At 38.4% G+C, this 26,486-nt stretch overlaps 4 protein-coding genes across 16 annotated transcripts in view; 3 read left to right on the top strand and 1 right to left on the bottom strand.

Annotated features, from left to right (window-relative positions):
• Positions 1–2,680, bottom strand: part of ppp2r2ca (protein phosphatase 2, regulatory subunit B, gamma a) — an 8,746-nt gene extending 6,066 nt beyond the window's left edge. Inside the window, exons 1-6 of the mRNA XM_024290028.2 lie at positions 2,334–2,680; positions 1,592–1,785; positions 1,343–1,440; positions 1,053–1,236; positions 434–546; positions 161–338 (exon numbers count right to left, since the gene is read on the bottom strand). Coding sequence (XP_024145796.1) covers positions 161–338; positions 434–546; positions 1,053–1,236; positions 1,343–1,440; positions 1,592–1,655 — 637 coding nt within the window. The 5' untranslated portion in view covers positions 1,656–1,785; positions 2,334–2,680. The remainder of the gene's footprint in view (positions 1–160; positions 339–433; positions 547–1,052; positions 1,237–1,342; positions 1,441–1,591; positions 1,786–2,333) is intronic.
• Positions 2,681–3,307: 627 nt separating this feature from the next.
• Positions 3,308–15,695, top strand: pde5aa (phosphodiesterase 5A, cGMP-specific, a). The gene is made up of 20 exons (XM_036213061.1): positions 3,308–3,826; positions 4,867–5,539; positions 6,750–6,833; positions 7,166–7,246; positions 8,330–8,419; positions 8,544–8,696; positions 9,539–9,606; positions 9,697–9,845; positions 10,061–10,236; positions 10,324–10,374; positions 11,099–11,245; positions 11,532–11,660; positions 11,821–11,915; positions 12,079–12,166; positions 13,852–13,952; positions 14,037–14,114; positions 14,211–14,274; positions 14,347–14,421; positions 14,643–14,726; positions 14,873–15,695. The coding sequence occupies exons 1-20, from the start codon at positions 3,549–3,551 to the stop codon at positions 14,990–14,992; spliced, it is 2,784 nt and encodes a 927-aa protein (XP_036068954.1). The 5' UTR covers positions 3,308–3,548; the 3' UTR covers positions 14,993–15,695.
• A 494-nt stretch (positions 15,696–16,189) lies between these two features.
• LOC112156932 (histone PARylation factor 1) lies at positions 16,190–19,436 on the top strand. Its single transcript, XM_024289299.2, has 8 exons — positions 16,190–16,325; positions 17,025–17,208; positions 17,760–17,946; positions 18,094–18,192; positions 18,285–18,438; positions 18,543–18,630; positions 18,754–18,926; positions 19,121–19,436. Exons 1-8 carry the CDS (start codon positions 16,287–16,289, stop codon positions 19,253–19,255), a joined length of 1,059 nt encoding a protein of 352 aa, XP_024145067.1. The 5' UTR covers positions 16,190–16,286; the 3' UTR covers positions 19,256–19,436.
• Positions 19,437–20,241: 805 nt separating this feature from the next.
• The window catches only part of ank2a (ankyrin 2a, neuronal), a 63,480-nt gene continuing 57,235 nt past the window's right edge, over positions 20,242–26,486 (top strand). For 12 of the 13 annotated variants that reach the window (XM_036213053.1, XM_036213035.1, XM_036213057.1 and 9 more), the window contains exon 1: positions 20,242–20,671. In XM_036213053.1, the coding sequence (XP_036068946.1) occupies positions 20,540–20,671 (132 nt within the window). In that variant the 5' untranslated portion in view covers positions 20,242–20,539. The remainder of the gene's footprint in view (positions 20,672–26,486) is intronic. The other variant, XM_036213049.1, reaches the window with a different exon arrangement.

Below are 26,486 nucleotides of genomic sequence, written 5' to 3'. Positions count from 1 at the left end.
TTTGTCTTAAAAAATAATGAATTTAGTGTTTTTCTCCAATTAGGATTGTTTCTAAATTAAAACACCAACTATAGCTGACAAGGAATACACATAAAAAGTAGAGGAATCAAGTAAAACTTTTCAAAATGAAAACATGACAAATCTTGGTTGTAGAGGATACTGAAGCTACGATCTGTGATGCCCAGGTGCCACATGTTGATGCGGAGGTCATCCGCGGACAAATAGGTCTCCCCATCGCTGTTGACGGAGATGGAGTTGACGTGGTAAGTATGTCCATTAGCGAAGACCCGCCTGGGACGGACCTCTACCATAAGGTCTGTTGGCTTTAGCACCGGGACCTTTGAAGGGATAGAGGTGACAGATGGAAAACCGCACGTTAAAAAAAAAAAAAAAAAAATTGAAGGTGAAACTATTGAAGGGAGGGATTTGTGACCTGCAAAGAGGTGATGGTGGATATGTCCTTGAGCCGTCCCTCCTCATCTTTCAGGTTGTATCCCTCTGGTCTCTTGTCTCTTTCACTCACCTTCCACAGTTTAATGGTCTTATCTGTCAAAAACATCCAAATAGTCACACAAACGAGCGTTTAGTTTAAAGAAACAGCTTCCATAGTACATTTTTTACATTTTACCACACATAATACTGTTTAGAGAAATACAATCCCAATCAGGGCCGGCCCTGGGCATAGGCGCCCTAGGCGGCCGCCTAGGTCAGCGGGAGCAAATTGAATTCTTTTTTTTTTACAGATTAACACACCACTAATTGTAAAAATGCTAAAAAGTGTCATAATTAAATAAAATAACTAAAAGGTTTGACAATCAATAATGATGCATAAATCACGGTCCACTCAGGATGCCATGCAGCCAACATGACATCCTGCAATTTTCCTACAAACAGAACGGTGTCAGCAATGTTTTGAAAAGCAACAGACTGACAGAAATGTCATATACTACAAATAAAAACCAATTAACCACAAAATATGATTTAAGAACAATAGTACAATAAAAAAAAAAAAAAAAAACAGAATGACGGTTTGCTGAAAGATTGAGGGTCACCATTGGTGGAGAGAAGGAAATGTGCGGCGTTCTGCTGCGGCAGCCATCTGATCTTGTTGATTTTCTCCTCTATTTCCAGACTCTTTAGGTAATCAAAGTCCGGCTCGTGACTCTGAAAGGTGCTGTAGACATTGTACTCCCCTGAGTCCACGTTCTCCCCCGTCTCTTCTAATTCCCCTTTAGACTAAAGGAAAAGAAGGGAAAACAAATAAACTTAATAAATTTTGTGCAGTCTTTAACATAAACTGCTGAGGCAAAGGGAATTTCGACTGTAATCTAGGTAATCTGACCTCAGACTCTCTTTGAAAGATGACCACTCGGCCACCTTTATCTCCCGTGGCCAGCAGGTCCCCCGTCTGGTTGAATTCCACCGTAGAGATGACATCAGCTGGAACAACGGGAAAAATGGACAAACTCATATGGTGATTAAAGTGTAGAATTTAACAGTGAATATCAGCCAAAAATAATTAAAAATTGTAATAAGCAGTAAGTAAACATGAGAGCTTTTTGATCGGACCCAGCAGACAGCAGGGACGCACCTTCAGTGACATAGTCTCGTAGAAAAGTGTGGTTGATTTTGGGGCTCTCTGCGACCTCGCCCATCTGAAGCTGAGGAAAGGTGACCCGCCAGCACGCCCGTCCTGAGAGGAAGGGTCCAATCCGTGATCTCTCTTCCCACCCAGACTCCGCCCATGCTGCTAGGGCCTACCAGAGCGGCCTAAAGCACGGCATCCTTGGGAACCAGCCGGCCGGAAAGAGAAGGAGAGGACGTGAAAGGGGAGATGAGGAGGGCGGACAGAGGGGGTTTGGAGAAATCATTAAGGAGAGAATCAGGACGGTTGGTGAAAAGGACGGTGATGAGGACGGCTTTGGAGAGCAAAGAGGAGGTCTGTGGTTAGAAAAGGTAAACAACGTGCAAAAGAGTCAAATCTAAATGATACATTTGACCCCTTTGACAGCAATGACACAAAGGTGCCGAGAAAGTAAAATCAAACAGGAATAGAAACTCAAAAATGAATCTTTGCATTAGCTACTGCATGAATACACCGGTGACTTCAGGACGTTTCACTCCTTGAAGCTGCACCAGTGGTTATAAATGATCCCAGGGTGTGGTAGCCATGCCTCTTCTCTTCCTCACTCTCATTTTCTCACACACACACACACACATGCCAACACATTTCTCAATCAGACAGTCCTTGACGGAGATCAAGGCAGAATGTGGTGGCTCGCCTGTGCTGCAGGAAGGAGGAAAAGGAGGGAGGGAGGCCTCAGCACACCTACCAGCTCGCCTGCTGCTACTGCTGCTGCTGCTGTTCCTGCTGCTGGTGCGTGTACACGATCCTCTGCTGCAGTGTGCTCAGAAAGGCCCGCGCTCATCCGCCGACGGAGGGGAGAGGGAACGGAAAAAGACAGAACAAGGGTGGCGGCAGGAGGAGGAGAAGAGGCAAAAAAGGAGGAGAAGAAAGAGAGAGGGATGGCAAAGGAGGATAGAGGACCTCTAGCTGCTGATGCCGTAGATCTGCTTCTGTGCAGCATCCACGGTGTCATGGCAGACTCCTCCTGGAGCAGCCTATCACAGAACAGCTGTCAGGAATGGGCCTGCCCACTGCAGGTGGTGAGGAGAAAAAGCCTCCAGCAGAGGGCGCCTTTCTAAAAACAATCATCCATAGCAATTTATCACTATTATATATGCTGTATAAGTAAATAGCTAAATGTATTATTACTTTTATCTATTGTTTGTGTTATCATTGCTATTTTTACATATATTTGCAATATAATCATATACATACATTTTATGTATTTTTGTGTTAATATTATAATTAAGTTTATTATTTATTTGACATACAGGAATATTTAATTATTTTTGCAGAAGGTTCTACAAAAGAATATCTATTTCTATATTAGTGATTTACTAACTGCTTTATGCCAATAAGAATTTCAAAGTTGTTAACATTTTCCTCTATTTTTTTATTAGCCTGAATTTAATTAATTTTATAACACCCTCATATATGGTATTTTTTTGTCATTTTATCAAATTTTTTTTGTTCAATTCTTATTATTAGTTTTATCATTAATAATTTCTTATTCATTCATGTTATTAATTGTGTTAAAATGTTATGGACATTCATTGGTAAGTTTTGAATGTCCTTATCTACATGCTCTGTAAATGTGTTCATGTTTAATAAAGTTAAAAAAAAACATTTAAAGTTGTCCATAATCCCACCTTCAGTGTTTACACACATTGAATCTACTGGACTCTCTAAAGTTTACCCTAACACCGGGCTGAATGGTCGATTCCTAGCAGGGCTAACGCTGACCTTTGACTCAACCCATTAATTCTATCCTTAAGATTAAATCTTATTCTGAGTAAACCTGTGGCGCCAGACCGGCTAAATAAAGGTCTGAGGATTACCATCACGCAACAGCCTCGCCAGAGATCTCGGTTTGCCTGGAGGTCACTGGTCTTTCGCTCTGCCTCCTCTCACCTGGCAGGTGATGACCTGCCCTCCTCGAGGCCAAGCAGTCATGGAGCACGGCGGAGCACGCGCCGGCTCACCTCCAGGTAGTGGCGCCGGCGCAAACATGTCCCTCCGCGGGTCAGGGGCGCGTGAACCCCCGGTGGTGCGCGGAACGGGATGGCTCTTCTCCCCACTGTGGAGTCCCCGCTCCAAGAGGCGCGGAGAGAATTTTGGAGGCGAAATGTCAAGCGACCAGGCGTGGCTGGACGATCACTCCGACTTTACCAGGGCCTACTTTTCACGGAGATCATCGGCGTAAGAAATTTTAATTAAAAGGCTGATCTTAGGCTACAAACGCAATTAATGGTTGTAAAATGTTGACTTTTGCTTTTCAAAGACCCATTCAATTTTTTAAAAATGTTTTTAAATTGTTTGCATTTTTCTGAAGGAGGACATATATAACGAAAATTGTTAATGGCACATTTTTGAGTATTTCTTTATTCAAACAATTGCAAATTGAAAAATATTGTATTTTTGACGTCAAACGCCACAAGTTCCCTAGTCTTATATAGGGAAGTATATATAGAAAACAGTATCAACCCATTTTTGCATGTGTAAATCTTGATTTATGTGTATAACTTTGGATTTGTGCTGCATAATTCTTGATTTGTGTGTATTTGTGCGTGCTTAATAATGGTTTGTGCATAACTTTGGATTTGTGCGTAACTTTGAATTTGTGCGTGCGTAATTCTGGATTTAACTTTGGATTTGTGCATCTGTAATTCTTTATTTGTGCGTAAAACTTTAGATTTGTGCATTCGTAATTGGATTTTTGCCTAACTTTGGATTTGTGCGTGCCTTATTCTTGATATGTGCGTTACTTTAGACTTGTCTGTGCGTAATTCTTGATTTCTAACTCATACCATATATTTTGTGAGCAAGTACGAAAATTAAGAATCAACAAATGCTAAGTTAGGCACAAATCAAGAATAACGCATCAGTAAACTTGGAAAACTGAAAAACTGGCTAGAATATTTTCGGGATGTGTTGTTAAATGATCCAAAGCAGCAGACAAGTTTATGTGTTTTGTTTAACTTTTGAATGTGACAAATATTATTTCTTGCATTGTAAATTTTAGTGTTTTTAGTTGTTATGTTTTGCTGAGTCTTATCTCCTGTTCTAAATAAAGCTAATGATGGTGAATATGTATATTATTTTAATTTTCATTCATCCAGTAAAAAGACACACACATATAGCAGCTATTCAAACATAAGATATTAAATAGTAAAAATCGTGGTAAACAAATGTCCCTAAAATGCTAAGAAGTGAATTGTGTAACTGTGCTGTGATTTCAGGGTGAGTGTCCACCCAGCAGATATGTCTCCACGGATGTCACCCAGAATCCCCAGGAGCACTTCAGACCATTCTAAGCTACTCGCCGTGGCTCCTCACCGCAGAACGTCCCTTCCTGTTTCCTGCTCACACCTTGACATCTCTCCTCAGAGAGACAGGCTCCATCCCTTCTGTTCAAACCTCAGTCCCCCTGACTGGATGGATCACTTGTGTCACTCCCCTTGCGCACCCCGCCCTTCTCGGTCCTCTCGTTCCTGTCTGTCTCCCTGCAGACCCCTGTCTGCAATATGCCCTCAGTCTCCTGACTTGCTGTGCACTCCAAAGATTTTACCCCCTGTTTCGTCCAAAACTCCAGCCTGTGGGCGCAGTGAAGGATGCCCGTGGATGGCGGGTCTCCTAGGAGGTGGCCTGACATGGATGGGATCCGTGGCAGAGCTCTGTCAAGGAGCTGTTGACCATGTTGGTGAGCTACTGACAGCCGAAAAGGGTTCCCTCTCTCTTGTTAAAAAAGACTGTGACGAAAAGAGCAGCTTGGAAGAGGTGGTTGCCTTAACGCCACTTGGGGGCTGGAGTGAGCACAGCCTGCACTGCCAAGCACATCAGGAGCTGCTGAAGGGTGTCATGGAATGTGTCTTGGCAAGAGATGCACCAATGAACCTGAGAAATGCATCTGAGGTAAGTCTTTGCACTAGGGATGTAACAATTCATTTTAACAGCGATTCAAACAGAACATTATTAGAACAATATGTCATACAGTATGGTGACGTCTTTGCAAAATTCAAAGTGTCTCCACACGTTAGACTGTTGATCGTGTTTTGCTGCCATCACGTGTGTGTTGTCCACTGTAATGCCTCTTGATTGTTTTTACATTATAGCAAAGTAAACCTACCTCATCTCAGTCCAAATGGTATCTTCCATCCATCCATTTTCTTAATCCACTATATCCCTTTTGGGGTCACAGGGTTGCCAGAGCTTGTAGTTGCTACTGTTGGGTCAAGGTAGGGTACGCTGTGGACAGGTCGCCGATCTGTAGTGGGGCATGCAACCACTAACTGCATTCACACATGCACATCTAGAATTTAGAGCAACCCATTAACCCATGAAGCATGTTTTAGACTGTAGGGTCCTCTTACTGTGAGCTAACCACTGTGGACCCCAATATTTATTATAATCTACCTTTTCCAATACTGATATGTATATTTATTTCATTTTGAAAAGGTTTTTCATTGGTATGCGTCAATTTGATTAACAACTTGCCTCAGACAGATCGATCTGGTTGGATCGTAGGAATAGAAATTGATGTATCGATCAACTCAAATAATCGCTACACCCCTACTATCCACTACTAGTCACGATAGCATGGTCTTATTCAACGGAACACATGAGAAATGTCCACATATCACAAGGTATAGAAGTGGTAATGAGAGCTGTGCACTTAAGGATTCCTCCACCTAGTAGCCTACTTTCTAGGCATGTCAGAGTTTACCAGAGAATCCCTGATTTGCAGCCACTCTTAATCCATTTAGACGTCTCTCACTGATAACCTCCAATTAGCCTTTGGAGATGGAGATTTGCACAGTCAGAGCATGCACTCACACGTACATACACACACACCTATGTCGCTAAAAGGTTTACAGCTGGTGCCCTCTCTAGAACCTCCTCTTCACCAGCAATGTCATTAGGGATGAGAGCCAATTCCTGGGAGAAATGAGAACAGGTAATCCCAAACGGAAGGGGGCGGGATGGAAATTTCCTGGGTTTACAAATGATTTATATTAGGTTAGGCAGCGGTTCTGTGAAAACACCTTACATTGAACTTAAACGCATACCTAATTAACATGCCAATTTGCTCTTATTTAAGTAGTTTCTTTGTATGCATCTGCAGGACTTTAGATTCAACCTGGATAACAACCAGTCATCAAACATCAAGACAGTTTTAAGTGTTCCCATCAAGAACCACAGGGGAGAGGTAATATTTCCTCTTTCTAGAACAATGTTTTGTGTTTTTTATTTCTTCTATTTATTGACAGATACTGTTAGTACTGTATAGTACAGTGCAAAGACTATAAGATATTTTTCTTCTAAGTCCACTCCAAGTGGCCACACCAACATCACATGTTCACAGCTGCAGGCACTGACATGTTTTAGAGCTCTACTAAAGTTTAAGGATCAACATTTTTATATATAAACATTTTAATTTGTGCAGAACTTACTGTATGTCACACAGCTCTCTGGAAAGGACATGTTTTATGTTAAAAAAAATTAAGGTTGTCATATGTGTGTCCATATGTTTCCAAACAGGTGGTTGGCGTGGTAGTTATGATAAATAAAAGAAGTATCTGCGATGGGTCGCTTTCTGCCTTCACCAGTTTGGATGAAAAGGTGAGGTTAATGCTGTCATGAAAAAAAAATATCAGAGATGAGTGCTTTAAGTCCCACTCTGGTCATGTTTTGATCTATTTTCGAAGCATTCCTAGTGGTATTTCAATTATGATTATGCTGTTTATAGCCAAAATCAAGAAGCCTTTGTCATTTTTGAGGACATATTTCTGCACCGTTGGCACAGAACAACCCGCTCCCCTTCCCCATTGCTGAGAGCTCAGAGCAGGGAGCTTGTGGCCTGTCTAGTGTATTTTCTACATCACAAGTAACATTTTTCAAACATAATTTTCTTATTCTGCCACTGATTCCCAATTATTTTAATAAAGATGTTAGGAATAAAAATGTAAGACTCTCTTCAAGGTGAATAAAAACACGAACCAGTCAGTTCAACTTCAAAACACTCTTTTGCAAAAGGGAGGCGGTGGAGAAGAGAGAACAGGTTAACAGCCTGTCTTCGTCCGACTGCTCACCGCCCCACAATGTACAATAAGCTTTTATTAACTTTGCATAGAAAACAGGAACAACACCATATTTGGAGATGGAAAGTTACTGAGCAGAGGAAAAAAGGCCTTGATTTTGAGCACAAGTTCTGACCGTCAATGTTTATATCAGGAGTCGTCCTTCAGCGGAGACATGCAGGATGAGGGAATAAGCAGCTGAAGCTTAAAAAGCGGTTAGAACTAGTTTGAGCAGACTTTTGCACCTTATTGTGGCTAGACTCACTGCACCCCCACAAAAATATTTTCTAACAAAAGAAATACTCAGAAATGCAATTTTAAGCTTGATTTTCTTAATATCATCTGAATAATGTCACAAGAGTATACTAAAAATACAAAAAAAACAGTATTTTCATTGGAGTGAGTCTTTAAAGGGTTTAGTATTAGGCATCTACAGCAAAGGTCTGCAACTTGAAGCTCCGGAGGCACATGTGGCTCTTTTACCCCTCCATAGTGGCTCTACGGATAAAGAAAAAAAATAATATCTATGTTTTTAAAGTAAGGGTAACTCATGTTTTATCTGTTCAAATATGTATGAGCTTCCAGCTTTAAACAGGCTTTTATCTTTGTAAACTTTCCTCACTAGGTGTTATCCAATCACATGGATGTGCTGGGAATGGTTCTGGATAACATCCAGCTGTATGAGAGTTCAAGACAAGAAGCGAAACGCAGTCACGTGAGACACAGAGCTACACAACACCATTTCTATTTTCTGTTTATATTTGTGAGCTGTCTAAACCACGGGAGGATTCTGGTATATTTGTATATATATATATCCTTATGTGTTTGTGTAATGACAGGCTTTGATCAAGATGGCACAGGTGTTATCAAGGGAGCACCATTCTTTTGAAGTTCTGCTGAGTAAGATGGCCGCCACCATCATGCCGTTCACGTGTGCTCAGTACTGCACCATCTTCATCCCTGCAGATCAAACATCAGTCATTGACAACAAGGTGAACATTCATGTTTGATATTCTTATTTGCTTACAGAAAAAGGAATCTAGTTTTATTCTGATCTACTGTTAGACGTGACAGAGTGGCTGTAGCTCACGGGTCTGAACATATATCACTGTGTTTTTGGAAAAAAAAAACCCAAACATGTAAAGTTTAATTTATTCATCTTGTATTATTAGTACCATTTTTTAATTTTAGGGATTTGGTTCAAGTCAGTTCAATTAAATATCACTCAATGACAGTTTTTTATACATATTTGATGTGAGCTGTAACTATGCAGCATCTTGACATGATCGGGAGTTGGAGTTTAAAAATGTGAAGGGAAATACGGTCAACGATACAACTGCCACCGTCCAATGGGGAGGCATTGACAGAATCTTCAAGATTAGCTGGTGCCACGCAATATTTTTTTTGGGAAAAAGCTTTGGTGTGGTAATGAACGCAGACGTGGTAGTGAATCAGGCGGTCGTCAGTCAGGTCAGAAATCTGGAGACAGCTGAGCGGCACAGGGCAGTGGCAGCCCCATCCCTGGCTGGCAGCAGCTCTGATTGGACGATGTGTAAATGTGTATGGATGGAGGCCTTCCATATAAAGTGCCACATGCCTGGTAGGCCGGGGATTTGACCCCTTCCCTGAGAAAGTGGTGAGCTGCAGACACAGCTCGCTCGGTAACCAATTGGTGTTTTATCTCCCAATCCAGTGTCAAGCAAGGTTCCATTTCTTTTGTATGACCTAAACATGGATTTGAACTCATGATATTCCACCTTCATGTCAGACACTCTTCCACAAAACTACTACTTTAATATATCTTGTCATTTTTTGTGTTTTGACTTTATTATAGGTTACATTTTCACGTGTTATACACTTGGAGTGCGAGGAACTTGGATCAACTTGTCAAATCTACAGAAGGTATTTTCTTTTTGTCCTCATCAATAACCTACCTATTTAGTTTTGGTTTGCAAACATTTCCAGAAATGTTCATTTTTTTTTGTTTTTTAGGGAAGGCGACATCACTGACATTGATCCGTCATATGCATGTCAAACACTGAAGACTATGAAGACGCTGAATATGGCGAAATGTTCTGAAGAATCCATAAGAAGTATTATCTGCTGTCCTGTTAGAAATGAGAGGTCTGAAAATGTAATCGGTAGGTTCCTTCGTTTAGCCACCATTATTGGACATTAATAATTGATTCCATTGGTTATTTTTTAATGGGTTCACATCACAAACTTGAATTTTAAGTGATTTTGTTCAACAACAACAATCATCTTTGGTCAAAGCAGCAGCGTTTTACAGTATTTTGACTAAACTGGAAGCTGCTTGAAACTGTTTTGTTCCATCGAACGATGTCTTTTTGTCTAGCTGTGTGCCAGCTGACGAATAAGCAGAGCAAAGACTCTGATGACTTGGAAGCTTTCAACAGATATGATGAGTGTCTCTTGGAAGACCTGGCGGTCTACTGTGGCTTGGCCTTACAATACTCGGAGGCTGTCCACATCACAGAGGTGCGACGAGCCAGTATAAAGGTCACACAGGAGGTAAGGAAGCTAACGTAATCATTCTGATCATACTTTAAAAAACTGATTGGTATACATACCGGTATATGTGTATGTGCAATTCCACAGGTTCTGGCCTACCACATCACTGCAGCAGAGCAGGAAATTCAGGCACTGCAGGTATGCCCCTGCCACTTTCAAATGCTAAAATGCAAAATAAATAAAAACTACACTTTGAGCTTATGAATAAATCTAGCTGGAGTTATATTTGTATTTAAATCACACTTTAAAAATAGGTCCTAACTTGTCAAAAGAAAAAAATTAACACTCTGTCTTATGATAAGCTTTTGTTTTCCTTCAGTTTCCTCAGCAGATGTTTCATTTTTTTGCTTGCATGATAATTAAATCACAAATAGAACCATCCAGCATAATCACCCCAGTCCCAAATGATATACTTTTTTTGTATTACACTACAAATATGCTTTGAAACTGTTGTTGGGATATCTCCTCAGCGAGTCAGGTTACACTGATTCACACATTTGATTTGGCAGATGCCCCTCCTGACACAATCCTGTGTTTTATCCGGGCTAGGGACAGGCACAGGGAGTTCCCAGACTCAGGCCCCTATGTAGCTACATAGGGGCCTGAGTCTGGGACCCACATTAGATTCAGCTGATTGCGCTCCCTGAGAAGCTAACCCTGGTGTCTTGGGTCAGTCCTCCATAACTGACCCACTATCTTTGACACTTACGTCCAGCTAATGCTAACCACGCCCTTAACCATCCAAATCTGCTTGACAGAGACTTTACATTAATTGTCTCTTTGGTGTTAAGTCAACATGGCTGGACTGTGAATTTGGTTAAATGATCAGTACTAAAAATCTCTTCTTTTTTTCTGCGTCTAGGAAGCTGCCATTCCATCTGCTGACTCCTTAAATATTTTGGACTTCAATTTCTCTGATTTCGGTTTGCCCGAAGACCTGACTGCTCAGGCCACCATTCGCATGTTTCTGGACCTGAACTTGGTGCAAGAGTTTAGCATTGATTACAAGGTACTCTGCCAACAATGTGAATATGTGGAAGCTGCAATATTTTTCCAATTTGAATTCAGAAGCGTGAGACATACATAAAAAACAATTTAATAGTTTATTAAAATTAAAATATTTGAGTCATAATTAGGCCTTGACTACAATAAATTGCCTCAAGTATCAAACATTTAATTTTACAGACTTACTGATTTTTTTTTCGGGGGGGGGGGGTGTTGCAAACAAATTGGACATTTTATGAAGTTGCTAAAACTTTTAGTCATTTTTTGCATCTCTATGCTTCTCCCTGCAGAGCTTGTGTCAGTGGGTTCTGACTGTGAGACGAGGCTACAGGAACAATGTACCGTATCACAACTGGAGCCATGCACTGTGCACTGCGCAGAGCATGTTCGCTATGCTCATGGCAACAGACCAGCTCCATGTCAGTGAATGTTTGTGCATCCGAAGTTAGATCACTTTTTTTTAGTTTACATTCTTTTTTGCTTTTTTGCATATTAAGAAAATTGACAACTTCTAAAAATGTTCATTTTTAATCACTGTTTTACTGATAATAAATATAGCAGCTTTTATGTGTGTTGCAGAACATTTTTTCCCGTTTGGAGATTTTGGCATTGATGATCGCCACCCTTAACCATGACATTGACCACAGAGGAGTAAATAATTCCTATATAGAAAGGTAAGCATAATTTTTTCCCACCTCTTTTTAATACTATCCTTTATTTTCTGGAGATTTATGCTTGAAAAAATACCTGTCATTTCTATGTCATTCACTTTTGTGTGTTGTTAAAAAATGTCATTTCTTACTCAAATTCCACAACTTTCTTTTCTTTGTCTTATAGGACTAAGCAGCCGTTAGCTCAGTTGTATGGACACTCCTCCCTGGAGAACCATCATTATAACCTTTGCCTCTTCATTCTAAGCAATACTGTAAGACCCATATCCTTTAAATTTTACCCCTTACTTTGAAAAGTCCTCATTTCTAAACTTTAAAATTGGTTAAAGAGACAGATTTAAAGTAAAAAAATATGTATGCCAGTCATGCAAAGGAAAAAACAAAACAAATATGTTCTATATGATTGTGTTTGGACCCAGCCAATCAGTGAAGGAGGTTAGTAGACGTTTCAGCAGATCTGGAGTTTGAATCCAGCAGCCCTTTTTAAAAAAGTTGTAAAAGAGAAGGCAAATCCTTCGTGGAAGAGTCCAAAAAATTAACAGATTTATTAGTGAAAGTGTGAGAGAATATATTTATTAAAACTAACTTTGCAGATGATTTTCTCCAAGACAGCTGAGGCGATATATAAAGAAAATTTTGATTTTTTTTTTGTCCAAAGTAAACAGAACTTATTTTTTTGTTTATATCTTTGCAAACAAAAAGTAATTCGGCCTTAGTATTTTTCCAGGATGATAAACCACACTAAGAGCAATTAGAGTTTGTAAAAATATTGAAAATGTGATCACCCAATTCTGTGTCAGTAACAGACAGAGGCTGGGAACCAGGGTAGTTATCATTCTGAATCTCAGTAGGTTCATTAGCGGATGTGTTAATGTGTTCTTGGGTAACCTAGTTACTGAGGAAATCCACTTATAAAGGAACAACCAAGTTTCTACCCCTCCACTGAGGCTTGCCTCATCTCTTTTTCGGAAGTCGGATGTCGGCAGCGTCTGTCATGCAAATAGGGTCTTGGAAAAGATTAATTTCCCTAGGAAAATTCTACCGGAATCCAGGTTTCCTGTTCAAATTTTAAGATGTCAGAAATTTAAGAAAGATGGTTGTAACTTGGTTACTTATAAACATGCAAAAACAAGCAGTGCCTTTCCATGTCTGATTTTTAAAAAGTCTATAGTTATTATTAATGAAGAGGTGACAAATATTGGTGCGAAATAGAAAAGTAACAAAACACTGCAGGCAGTATATTTGCATATTGACATAAGCATGTTGTCCATGTTCAACTTCTTAATAATATTGAAGTTAATGATGACTGTAAAAAGAGGTAAGAAATATGGGCTTATAATGCTCTAATTCAACTCAATAGTCATGCTCTTGACATTGAATTTTCTGAGAAATGGTAAATCTCTAGGACAAATAAACATGACAAATATTGGAGCATCCTCAGTAAAGTCACTTAAAGCAGAAAATGTAATGGTCACTTCTAGATCAAAAGGTCAAAGTGTTTCGTGTGCAATTTTAAATATTAAATGATGCAGCTTATAAAATTGTCATCTTGCAATTATGTCATAAATACTTTTGTAAAATGTGAAGATAAAAATATTTCTAAAGTAGCATATTACATTTTTGCTTCAGTTGTAGAAATGGAGCAGTCAATAAACTTGAAGTGAATGAATAGGAGCCAACTTGTCTGTTATGGGGCCCCTAGTGGTTATTTGTTGAATTGCATCTTACAACTAACATTTTAATTCTGAAGCTTTTATGACACCAAATTGCCTTAAATAAATCATAAAAATTAAATATTTTTCCATCTTGGTCATTTATTTTTCCTCATATCTAAAGCAAATAACATAAAAATCCACTTTGTCACAGCAAGGATTTCTCATAAATATGCATCTTGTGCTGTTATTTGTCATTAATAGAAGATGCTGTTGTGTTCTCACAGGGCAGTCAGATACTCAGCAGTTTGTCATCAGAAGATCACAGGACGGTGCTTCACATGGTCAAAAGGGCAATCCTTGCCACCGACCTGAACGTCTACATGCAGTATGCTCAAATGTCAAAGTAGCTGAGGCCTAAATGAAGCTTTGGTCAAAATCTAAAATTATTTTTTACATTTTGTTTTCTTAGAAGAAGAAAGGAGTTCTTTTCCCTTGTTGAGAAAAACAGAATGAAATGGAAATGTGAGAAGCAAAGAGATTTACTAAGGTGAGGGTCATTTCAGAAAAAAACATTTCATTATGAAAATTATTGTTATCAAATTTTGTGGGTAACAGTTTTTGAGTTGTGTTTTTTACTCTACAGGTCAATGCTGATGACAGCTAGTGACCTTTCTGCTATCGCAAAGCCTTGGCCTGAACAAAAAAGAGTCAGTCTTACACGAAAGCCAACACTTCCTCTCTGAGTAATCAAAACCATAACCTCAGTTTCATCTCTGCAGATCGCCAACCTGGTCGCCATGGAGTTCTTTGCACAAGGGGACAAAGAGAGAGAAGAGTTCAAAATCAGACCCATTGTAGGTTGTGGTACCAAGGACAGTATTATAGCCAAATCAAACACAAGGATTGAGAGGTTCAAATGTGATGTCTGTTGTAATACACTAAATCATGGGTTTCTGTATGGGGTCTGCATGTTTCTAATGGTGTATTCAAACTGGTCACATTTGCAACTCTTTGAGTTGACTTTATATGAAGAAAATGTTCCCTTATTAAGAGCCAGTTTTTTAAATCTCTACAGGACATAATGAACAGAGAAAACAGCACACGCCTGCCACACATGCAAGTAGAGTACATCGATGAGATCTGCTACCCACTCTACAAGGTTCATTGTGTTGATGCGTGTTGAAAGTTTGCGAAATTGATGTCTTATGTTGTGTTTGCATGTTTGTGTGTTTGGAAAAATTGTGCAAAGTTCACGTGTTTCCATTCTGCTCTAATAACGCGGTCCACTGTTTCCGTCACCCCCAGGCTGTGTCCCAACTGTTTGACGCCTGCTCTCCTCTGAGAGACGGATGTGTGAAGAACAGAGAAAACTGGCTGCACTTTGCTGAGGACACTGAGGAGGAGGAGCATGGCAGAAATGCTTGAAAACAATCTAAAGGAAATGAGGAGGACACTCAGACAAAGGAGAATCTGGAGAGGAAGATGTGATGTTAAAGGATTTCAAGAAATTCTCGTATCAAGCAGCTGCTTTCCTTTTTTTTTTTTTCTTTGACACAACATGCCTAAAAACTTAGATGGAGCCCATCATTAGCTGTAATCTAATGCTACAGTATGTGCCACGTGGTAACAAATTTAGAATTCATGATGCTGCATTTCTAGTTTATAATGTGTCTATTTATTGTTGTGTTATGTTTTTTGTGAAACTGAGTATTTCTGCCAAATTAGTTCAATTTTCCACTCTGCAGTCTATTTGAAGGCCTTCTTTATCACAGCTAAAATGAGGTTTAGAAATTTCAACTGGTGTTCATTGCTGACCATATCCTAAACTGTAAAGATCTGATAACAAATATGATTTACTATTGAAAAAAATACCTAATAGTTCAAAATATTTTACTTAAAAGCAAAGTATGAAATTAGTATTTGGTTGTTTATTTTACTTGACCATTATTAAACTGCTTTTTTATCTAGTATAGTCTGTTAACTAATGCAACAATAGCCATAAAATGTCAGCCTTTGTCTGAGGTTAAATTAGAAAAAATAAATCTGTCTTTTTTGTCCACTGAAAAACCACAAATTAGTTTCTTGTCACTGTTTTTTATGTGGGATTTCTTGTGATGTAATGCAAGAAAGAGTCTTTTTTTTGGGGGGGGGGGTGCCTTAAATCTAAGTCTGTCTGATTAATCATGCTTTCTTTTTAATCGGCCCAGTATCTAATCCCAGAATATTTCAATTTAAAACTATATGGTGCAGTACACAACCCGGCCCATGTTAATTTCTACTAGAACTTGTTAGTAATCAAGAATAATTTTAAAGATAGGTACTTCAAAAAAGGTAAACAAGTAAAGAAATTATAGTTTTATATCTGATACAATTGGAAGGGTATGCAAAGTAACTATCACACACAAAAGTGTTTTCACAAATTTACCAAAGAAGCAGATTTTTCTATAGGTATGGGTTTGTTACTGTGATGAAAGGGCTTAAAGTAATACAAATTAATATTAATTTTGTAAAAAAAAAATGTAGATAAACAAATGATTTTCACGCTTGTATGGCAATTTGTTTCTATAAAGCAAAAACTAACTGGAAAAATAGAGATGGAAATGAAGCTGCAGTTAATTCTCCAACCTCTAGGTGGAGATAGTGCGCTCCCACACATCCCACCAATTGTTCTGTTTAAACGCGTAGAAGAAGAAGTCGACGAGGAGACAAGAGGAAGAAAATGACAGGGCGCGCAAAAAGAAAATCCAAATCGGCACAGGTAATTATCCCCAGTCTTCACAGACTAGGCTTTTCTAGCGTCAATTTTTATTTTAAACCACGTTTCTGTGGAATAGGTTGTGCAATAGAAGCTCATCTGGGATTTGATGAGGACGTAAAAGGCTGCAGTGTTTGGTGACCAGCGGTGGTTGGACGACAATATGGCAGCAGCAGCGGCTGCAGAGCTACTTGTTTAATGACCCCCACAGTTCACAATAGACTTTAATACGCCATCATATTCGCAGCCGCAACTCTTCTGGCCTTGCGTATAATGTATTTGCATAAAGCCGATGAACTTGTGATGTTTTTCTTTTGCAAAAACGAGGTCAAGCCTTTTTTCTGTTAATTAATTGCTGCCAAATGGTTTTGCGACAATTAGCAAAACACACTTCTAGCTAGCAACTCAGTTTGGTCCTTAAGCTTTTCTGCTTGAACGAGTACAAAGAATATTCTGAAAACAGAAAAAAATATGCTATTAATTACTTTATTTTAAACGTATTAAATTATTTTGAGTGTATTCATTTTAAGTATTACTCTGTACTCAAAATAAACACATTAGCATTGAAATAATTACCACTCATCTACTAAAAGAGTTACATTTGGCACAGTATTTAAAGTTAATTTGCACTGGAGTTCAAATTTACTAAATCAAATATTAAGTTAAAGTCATAACAACATAGTTTGTTTCTTGTCTCATCAGGATGTGAGCTCCTTCAATGGAGACGTGAAGAAGATGAGAACTGATGGATCCAAAGATGTACCGCTGTCGGGTGTGACTCCGGAACAGCGGGACGAGATGCTGCGACTGTACGGCTTTCAGATGCCAGAAGATCTTTATCACTTTTGGGAATTCTGCAAGGAGCTTTGTCCTGAAAACCCTTGTGGTATGCTTTTATTTATTTATTTATTTATTTATTGGTCTGCCGTATTCCACGAACACAGTATGGACACACATTTCTGCTGCCGTTTCATTTGTTTATACTTCTGTGAGTTCTGTTTTGGAAGTTGTGAAACGGATATAATAGTGTTAATTCTTCAGAAATAGGTTGACAGGGTAAAATCTAGGGCGGGATATCACTAGCAAGCAACTGAATTGATTTGATTCAACTAGAAATTGATTTATTTTAGTTAATTTCTATTCTAAAAATATATATTGTTTAGTTATAATATACAGTTTTTGCTAAATTTATGATTTAAACTGAACAAAAGTGAAGCTTTCATTGATGAACTTTATTATTTATTTTATTTAAAATGATCACAAAATGAGTTTTTTTTTACCATAAAAAAGTAAGAAATTGCTTCAAAAGAGAAAAAAAAAGTTTAGATTTGATGGGTTTGTTACAGCTTGTTATAGTTAAAGATCAATTTGATGTAGCATTTAAGAGGAGCTTAAAAATAATTAATTATCTGGTTTTATCACTTTTAATCTTCACAGGTGCACTGAAAGACACATTGGACCTGCAGCTGGTTGGACCCTTTGAAATTCTGGCAGGAGCCCACAGAAACTCCAAGAACCCTCAGCCAAACTTCCATCTTCACTGGAGGCATTTCTATGACCCGCCAGAGTTTCAGACAGTACTTCAGGGGAGTGAGGACAGCCAACATCACATGGGCTACTACAGGTATGGATTTCCATTTACTTCTGTCTCAAAGTTTTAAGTGTTATTAAATAAAGAAGATGATCCTCACTTATCTGTAGCAAACCCCATGTAGCCCAAGCACTTTGAAATGTATCTACATGAAGATTACAGATTTTTTTATTTTAACAGAGATACCCCTGACTCCTTTCCTTCATTTGTTGGAGAAAATGAAGCTAAGAAGGACTGCACCATATCACAAATGGGGGATAACTTGTTTGCTGCTGTCTAGTAAGTGTTTATAAAAATGTACCCCTTTTTGTTTCCCTGTTATATATCTCTTTATTACACTCTGGTGATGCCTATGTTGTTTTGTTCTCTAGTCTGTACCTACAGAAGAAGCGGAAAGAGAGGGGAAGTAAGAAAGGAGAGACTGGAGCGTGGGAAAGCTTGGAGACCAAACTGAAGGACAAAGCTGAGTCTCTCAACTTGTCTTTAGAGCAGAAGACCAAAGCAATGAAACAGAGGGACAAGAAGGTAATGCAGACATCACAGAACATCAATGCTAATTTCATTCACTTTTATTCCATCGCCTCATATTACTAGTTTGATACAATACGGACTTCTGTTCCAAATCTCAGGTGGTCACAAAGACGTTCCACGGTGCTGGCATTGTCGTTCCTGTAGACAAGAATGATGTAGGATATAGAGAACTACCTGAAACAGACGGTGAGCTCAAATATTTTCTTAAGTATTTAATATTTCTGATCCATTTGTTTAAAGATGATACATTAATGTTTATTTAATTTTGGTGGATAAAGCATGTCTTCTTTTCATTTTTATGTCCCTTAGCTGGTCTGAAGAAGATCTGTAAAGCCATTGCAGAAGCTCGGAATGATGAAGAGCGCGTGAAAGCCTTTGGACCTATCCAGGAGATGATCACGTTTGTTCAGTTTGCTAATGACGAGTGTGACTATGGAATGGGTTATGAGTTAGGAATAGACCTCTTCTGTTATGGATCTCATGTAAGTCTATAAATGTTAAGTCTATAGTTCCCTTTTGATTCAGTCTGGATATTAGGACTAATAATAATTTATACTTTACAAATAATACATATTTTGGTATTAACCAGCCAAAATTATTGGAAAATGATACGTTTGGGAGCATATTTAAGATAAAAAAAATAAGTTTAAATATTTTTTTTTCTTTCTTCCTTTAGTACTTCCACAAGATTATAAAGCAACTTCTCCCCATGGCATACAACTTGCTGAAAAGAAGCTTGTTTGGTGACATTTTGGAGGCCCACATCTCCAGACGAACCCCAAACAACTTGGATCAACTCTCCTTGGAATAAAAAAGAAAGAAAAAAGAACTCTTGAACTCTTCATGATTTTAACAGTTTTCTGTCCACATGGTCTTATATATTTTTTTCTCTGGTCTTGCTGTTTTGGCATCTTTTCTTGTCCTGATGGAATCATTTCAGTAATATGTTGCTTATGTAAGTTAGATGTGTAATAAAGATTTCCTATATTTTTTACAGTTTTGACTTTTTTGTGTCATTCTTGATTTTAGTTCATTTTCATAGTTATCACACATACTCATTTTGTTTTATATCTATCTTGAAAGCAGGAGTCGGTGTAATCTCTGGGTGTAGGAGGATCTTTGCACAACAAGTCTTGATCCATCAGTAAATACATTTTTTTTAGATGTCCAGAGATTAAGTTAGAGAATGCTGAAGTCAGTTTTCATTTATATGAAGTTGTTTCCCAAATAATTTTATTTGGTTTGGGCCAAATCATCTTCTTAAATAGTAATATTTGGTTGGACTAAAACAGCCTAAATTATACTTAACTTTTACAAAGTTTATCATAAAGACCAGCACATTTCAGCTGTTAAAATATCTGGCGTATATCTTTTATTGCAGCTGAACAAATTCAGGTGGAGTGTTATCAAATAACCCAAAATCAGAATAATTTTGTAATGGGTCGAATAACATTTATTAATGTGTAATATGTATTGGAAATGTTTTATATACATTGAGTAACTTTAGTCTGAAATCTGTAGCTGCTGTTCAACATTGAAAGGACACTGGCAAAAAGAGGAGTACCTCACAGCTTGTGGGTGCGTTCATGAACAACTGGAAAAAAAACTGAAATAAAATGTAATCTGCTTTATTAATCTACAAATAAAATAATGTAATTAATTGTTATATATTAAGTTAATATCCATTTGCTTTTCCACACGCAAGATATTCTCGGATTTTGTTTTGGTGTTTGACCACTGGTAACCTCGCTTTTACGCGATGACCCTGAATGCATCACTTGTCCTGCGGAGTTTCGGGAGAGCGCATCTGAAGAAAGCGCGTTCGCGTGTCCACACACTTATATACACACATCCAGACTACAGCTGCACACCGAGAGCATCCCTGAAAAGAGGAAGTGCTCGTTCACACTCTCCCAGCCTGGAAGCATCGCTCTAGTTAGCTAACATTTCATCTTGGCGTGTTGGTTTTTACGGACGTGGAAAGAATGTTCCCGGCGAACCCAGTGGATTCGGAGGTCCACTGAAATCCACCTCGCGCGGGCTCCGAGCCCCCCTCTGACTGCGTCGCTTTCAGCAGCAGTCAGCCCGAGCCAGAATGTCAAGTAGCTACGAAGAAACTCGCTCCAGGGGCGGTGGCTCCAGCCGTGACTTGAAGATGGCCTCGTCGAGCAGCTCGTCCCTGGACGGTGGACTTCCTCCACCGCCGCACCAGAACCGCATACGGCAGGTGTGTGTTTTCAATGTAGCTTCTATCGGCCCAGCCAGCCGTGTAACGACTCCACAGCTACGGATGCTCTGCAATGAGACGGTCAGGGGCGTTGCCCTCCTCGCGCCTCACATCGTCTCACCTTCATATGCTAATTAGCCGTTAATTAGGGGGGATAGAAACAGCTGCGTTTGAAAATTTGCGTCAGAAAACTTCAGGTGACCTGCTTTGAAGCAGCTGCGCCAGCTGATGGCCGTCGGTGTAAACATCTGCACTCCACTTATTATGTCGGGCTTTCATGAGGCACTGGAAAACTAGCTTATTTCTCTACCCAGAATGTAAACAGAGGGAAAAACAAGTAGAAAAAAAAACATGTAAAACAATTTTATTATTATATATATCATGAAATTATGCATTAGTAAAGCATTAATAGAGTATTTTAAACATTTCCAGTTTATATTTACTGCAGAATTCAATAAAATAATAATATACATAATTGGTTCTTTTATCAATGAAATGACATAGTTTTGAAATTTTAAAGCAAAAATGATTCAAAGTGTGTGTTCATTTAAGGCATTATACAAATGATTTACTTTGTGATCTTAAACTTAGCACACATGCATAGTTTTTACTATAAATCTGGTTTAAAATCTACATATTTATTCATTAATGAAACATATTTATTGGGTAAATGATGTGTGCTGTTTGTCATGTGGAGATGGTGCATGGGTAAAGAGGTGAATATAAGTCCAGAGATGGCAGAGGCTTGTTTCCTGTCTCAAAGCACTCTCTGGGACTAATGTGATTTCAGTAATGGACTCTGGTGCTGCTCATACAGCCACAAAGACGCACTCTTTTAGGCTTGGCTAGCTGGGTGGGGTTTTTTTGAGATCAGATACTGGGATGCAATTACGAGTTTATCTGTAAATTTGGCAAAACATATAGAAAAAAAAAAAACTGGTTCAATTTTATTTATATAGCCAATTAGCAATTGCCCTATAACATTCATGCTATTTACTTTAACATGTTTTTTTTAAATAACTTTTTATTTTAGGTTTAATAGTGCCAACAGAGCTGAAAATCTAAATCAAAACCCATAAGTCTTTCAACAAATATTTAGAACCTGACATTATCATTAACATCATTTCCAGATTTGTGATTAAAAAAGATTTTGATGTCTTTAACGTGGAAAGGCGGTGATCACTGAATTATGGAAATTATTTAGAAAAAAATATCAGGGACTAGACGGGAAAAAACAACAACAACAACAAAAAATCTATTGTAATAGCATTCCCATCGATCTTTTAATTATGATTAAGCCTTTTTTTTTAGCTGTCCACCAAAAACGGTGTAGTTTTCAAGGACATAGTTTCTTAATTTGACATGGTTGCCTCTAAGTTGTTGACGGGATCGTTGGCACAGAGTAAGCTCGCCCTACTACCTGTCATCCATCTGTTTACACTCTCACCTGCTAGTTTACAGCCCTCACACCCCCAAACAGTGCAGCAAAAATGGTAAGCAATATTGGAGCTATTGGAATTGTGTTCCAGATCCCATTTCGGATTAGGTAACCAAACACATACGTGGTTTTAGTTGTTCACAAGTGAATGCTTTAGAATGGAATGGAACAGAGAGCTTGAGGTCTACCAATTGGAGCTTTGTAATTTCTACAAGCTTTATCCAACAGCATCTTTTCATCTGCTACTGGTTCACAATGATTTGATTAAAGAAATACTCCAAAATGCAATTTTGAGCTTAATTTTCTTCAAATATGTCCTCCATCTTGAGTTGAGAAAAAAGCCACAGGAACATAACTACACCAAAAAACAATTTTCATCGGAGCTGGTCTTTAAAAGCAATCTAAGATTAAATACATACCAAGAAAAGCAAGTTGACTATCTTAATGGATGCACATAGACATTTTATATATCTTCTAAAAAGAAAATAACTGACACATTGCTGACATTTGCTCACTTGCACAGTTGTTTTGGGCAGCATGGAGTCAAAAGCTTGTTTACTAATCTGGATGACAAGTAGCAAATTCAGCCTTTCCTTTGTCATACTTTTCACATTGCCTGACAAACTACATATTGTTCCTGTAAAGACAAAAAGCCTGAGTCTATCAAAGCATATTGCCAAACAAAACCTCAATGCTTCTGCGAATACTTACAAATGATTTGCTGCAAATTTTTTGGCACAGTAAAAATAAAGCGCAATTGCAAATATGTCCTCCTTTTCTATAAATTTACTTCCCTCCAAAAGTCGTGGAAAAGTTAGCTTTCAGAATATAGATTACATGCTATGTAGAGAAGCCAGAAAGTTGCGGAAGTTAGATGATTTAGCCATTTTTTTCTACATTAACAGGGTTAATGTGTTGGCTATAAATAATGGAGCAGTCAAAAAATTTGACTTTATTCTGAAAAACTAAAAACTTCCTAATTCAAATCTAACCTATTGAAAACGAACTTTAAAAAGACGTCATGTAATTTTGTCTTTCAAAGGAGGAGTATACAAAATGATCATGAATCTGTATAAAATTGTTGTTAAAAGTTCAATGTTGACAAAGAATTAGCTTCACTTCAATTACAGACTGACAAAGGAAAACATGGGGGGAAACTTTTATTTGAAGGTCTAAAAATAAAAAGGCTGCCCATCTCCAGTCTGGTGGGAAAAATAGCCTCAGCTCAGCCTAGTTATTGTGTGTCTGCTCCCTGAATTGGTCGTGGGTCTCTGAGCTAATTCAAGCTCTTCTTTTTTGCTTCTGAATCATTTTGCACTGAAATCTATCAGAACAATACTACACGTTTTACCCCTTTTGATCTATTTTAGTTCCATGTGGTCTTTTATTTATGATTATGCTGTTTTTTGGCAATGTTAAAAACCTGTGTTGTTTTCTAGAATACAGTTTTTGCAGAGCAGCGGTAGTTCATCAGAAATTAGCCTGGGTGGGACTGTAAGAAAATATCGATTCAGTGAAATATCGCAATACTTGTATCAATTTAAAATTCTGCTAAGATGATATTTAATCAATATTTTATAAGTAAACATGTGGTTCAGCGTCTTCCTTTTGATGTTCCACCTAAACTCTCGATTGACAGCAAACAACACCAAGCCTCTTTCAGCAGCTTTCAACAAAACAACTACAAGATTTCACAAGAACCATCTTGTTTTAACGTGAAATAGTGAGCCTCATGGTTGTTGTTCTTGTGACATAGCAAAACGAGACATATATAATTTAATTTGAACTAAAGATGAGTATAAAACTGAAAATCTGAGCCGAATTGGTTCTGGTGCTGTTTAAAAACTCAAATTTCGATGCTTCTTGGTTAATGTAAGAACAAGTGAGACCATATAGATGCTCTTAATAATCTGATCATTAAATGAAATGTATTTTACCATTTTATTTATGTACAAGGTGTATAAATATTTAGACAAAGTTTTTTCTATGTCAGAATCTTTATAAAAAAAATAGTAATATGCATTTTGATATGTATCGTATCAGCAGACTCTTGCCAATACTCTCCTCTAGTAAACACCCAGTAAGCCAGCTCTTATTTCCCATCATCTTTGTTTACACTCTCTCCCGCTAGCTCATTTCCGCTCACGATCCCAACCTTACATCACAGATGCAGCAAAAATGGCGAGCAATATTGGAACTTTCCAGCTGTACAGTTTTGAGCCAGATACCAGCTTAGACAAGAAAATAAAAGACGTACATGGATCTATTTGTCTGCAAGTGGATGCATCAGAATGGAGAGGAGCAGGGAGCTTGTGGCCTGCTGATTGTTGTACCTAAGTCACTGCTACATGCTTTTTCTTAAACAGCGTTTTTTTCATCTGCTCCAGATTCACAACAATTTGAATCAATTAATAGTCAGAAATGCAATTTTAAGCTTTTTTTAATATATAATATATATATATAATGCCACAAGAACATGTTGAAAGCACAATTACGTCAGCGGAGTTGTTAAATCTATATAGATTATATTTGAACGTGTCACTAGAGTATAGTAGTAATCAAACATACCACCGTAATAAGAGTAATCAATTTAAACAGGAAGTCTAGCTTTGGCTCCAATACTGAATGCATCAAACATCCATCTTTGGTCAAATAATGTTCAAATTGGAGAAGATTTAAATTCTTTGATTAATATACACCACGCTCAATTTGAATCCCCTGATCTATCAGATTAATTAAGCCTCCTACTTGAACACATGGGCTCAGCCCTTTACCCTAGTTTTCTCTGTGTTATATTGGGTGTAATTAATACCCACCGCCCGTTTCCCTACAAAATACCTCCCTTGCTTTTTTTCTGCTCCTGGCCAGTGCAGCTCTCTTCCCCACTGGCCTCTATGCTAAGGTCCAAGTGTCCCGGGAGGTCAGATTACTCTGCAGCCTTTGACATTTCATCTCTCACTCTTTCCTTCCTCTCTGTAAGTATCTCTCTGTATCTGCCTGTCTATTTGTCTGCTTCATCCCACTAGAAGTCAGATGATGGGACTCTACAGGAAGGGAATACTAATGGAGCCATGCTCTTCATTGCATTACTTAGAAAAACAACATCAGCACACACCCACGTATCAATGCAGCTGCCTTCCTGGGGTTTTTGTTTGATAGAAACGTCATGTCTTACTGGATCTCTTAAGGTGCAGCTATGCAAGGTTTATATCCACACATATGACATGTTTAGCAGTTGGATGTGCGGTTGTAAAACCTAAATATATAAAACATGTACAGTCAACCGCTATAGAGTGGAAAGCCACAGATTCGCTTCCCGCTCTGCCTTGTGTCCTTGATCAAGACCCTGGCCCGCCACATGGTGTTACGGCTTGCACCTTGTATGGCGGCTTTGTTCCCACCGTTGTGTAAATGTGTGTGTGTATGTGTGAATGGGACTTGTCAAGTCCTTTGAGCCTTAATGAAGATAGAAAAGTGCTATCTGCAAGTAGCACTTCAACCACCAACCCCTTCTATTGTTTTTTTGACTACAGTCTTTTATATTTTTCATAGTTTCCGGTCAAATATTGCCCCTGTGGGTTGTCTTTGTTGACATGATCCATCCATCATTGTGTCCCCTGTTTATGCTCAGGGTATACCTCACTTCTCTAAGTTTGCATCTTTTGCATGTTCTTGTAATCTCATAAAGTTGCTTTTGTCAAGCTTTCTAGAGGAGTGTTTTTTTTAAGGACCTTGGCTGTTGTTTTACCCATTTTCACTGCTGTCCTTGTGCTTGAGTATTTTAAAGTAGTGATGACGATGCAGTTTTCAGGGCATTGTAAATTTGGGGAGGCATGACCTACACACTGACTCAGCATTGCAGCTAACCATTACCTTAGACACCTTTTGAATACTAAATTCTTCACAGTGTCTATGTATAAGGATTTGATCATTGTATCATATCTTATTTAATGTGTCACTGGTTACATAAGCTATTCTATTGTATTGTATTGTATTCTATTCTAATACATTGGAATTCAATTCGTAATTTTGACAAGTGTTTCATTAAAAAAATGAAGAAATAATTGATGTCACCAACTGAAATGTGAGACCAGAATGCTTTTGTTTCCACATCATTGACTGTAAATGAGAACTGGACTGAGTGACCCCCTCTTCCCTCGCATTTCAAATAGGAAATAACCGCTGGTCCCAAAAGCTGAAATCCCATAGACTTCCATTGATAATGTTGTCTGGAATTAGCCATGTTTCAGTAAAGATCATACCTTTGGCGTTCCAGAGTCTCTTCCTGTTATTGATGCAAATTTGAATCTCGTTAAATTTATTCACTTGCAACCATGCATTAGTGAAAAAGATGCTGGGCAGAGGGAGTTGCTGTGG

Source organism: Oryzias melastigma, linkage group LG1 (assembly GCF_002922805.2).
Source record: "Oryzias melastigma strain HK-1 linkage group LG1, ASM292280v2, whole genome shotgun sequence".
NCBI classification, from domain to species: domain Eukaryota; kingdom Metazoa; phylum Chordata; class Actinopteri; order Beloniformes; family Adrianichthyidae; genus Oryzias; species Oryzias melastigma.
This window is presented reverse-complemented; position numbering and strand designations above follow the sequence as displayed.

Coding starts and splice junctions, on each gene's coding strand:
- LOC112156932 (XM_024289299.2), top strand. CDS start 16,287: ATGACAGGGCGCGCAAAAAGAAAATCCAAATCGGCACAG. Junction 18,193..18,284: donor AACTTGTTTGCTGCTGTCTA/GTAAGTGTTTAT, acceptor TTTGTTCTCTAG/TCTGTACCTACAGAAGAAGC. Junction 18,631..18,753: donor AGAACTACCTGAAACAGACG/GTGAGCTCAAAT, acceptor TATGTCCCTTAG/CTGGTCTGAAGAAGATCTGT.
- pde5aa (XM_036213061.1), top strand. CDS start 3,549: ATGACCTGCCCTCCTCGAGGCCAAGCAGTCATGGAGCACGGCGGAGCA. Junction 9,607..9,696: donor ACTTGTCAAATCTACAGAAG/GTATTTTCTTTT, acceptor TTTGTTTTTTAG/GGAAGGCGACATCACTGACA. Junction 14,115..14,210: donor AAGCAAAGAGATTTACTAAG/GTGAGGGTCATT, acceptor TTTACTCTACAG/GTCAATGCTGATGACAGCTA.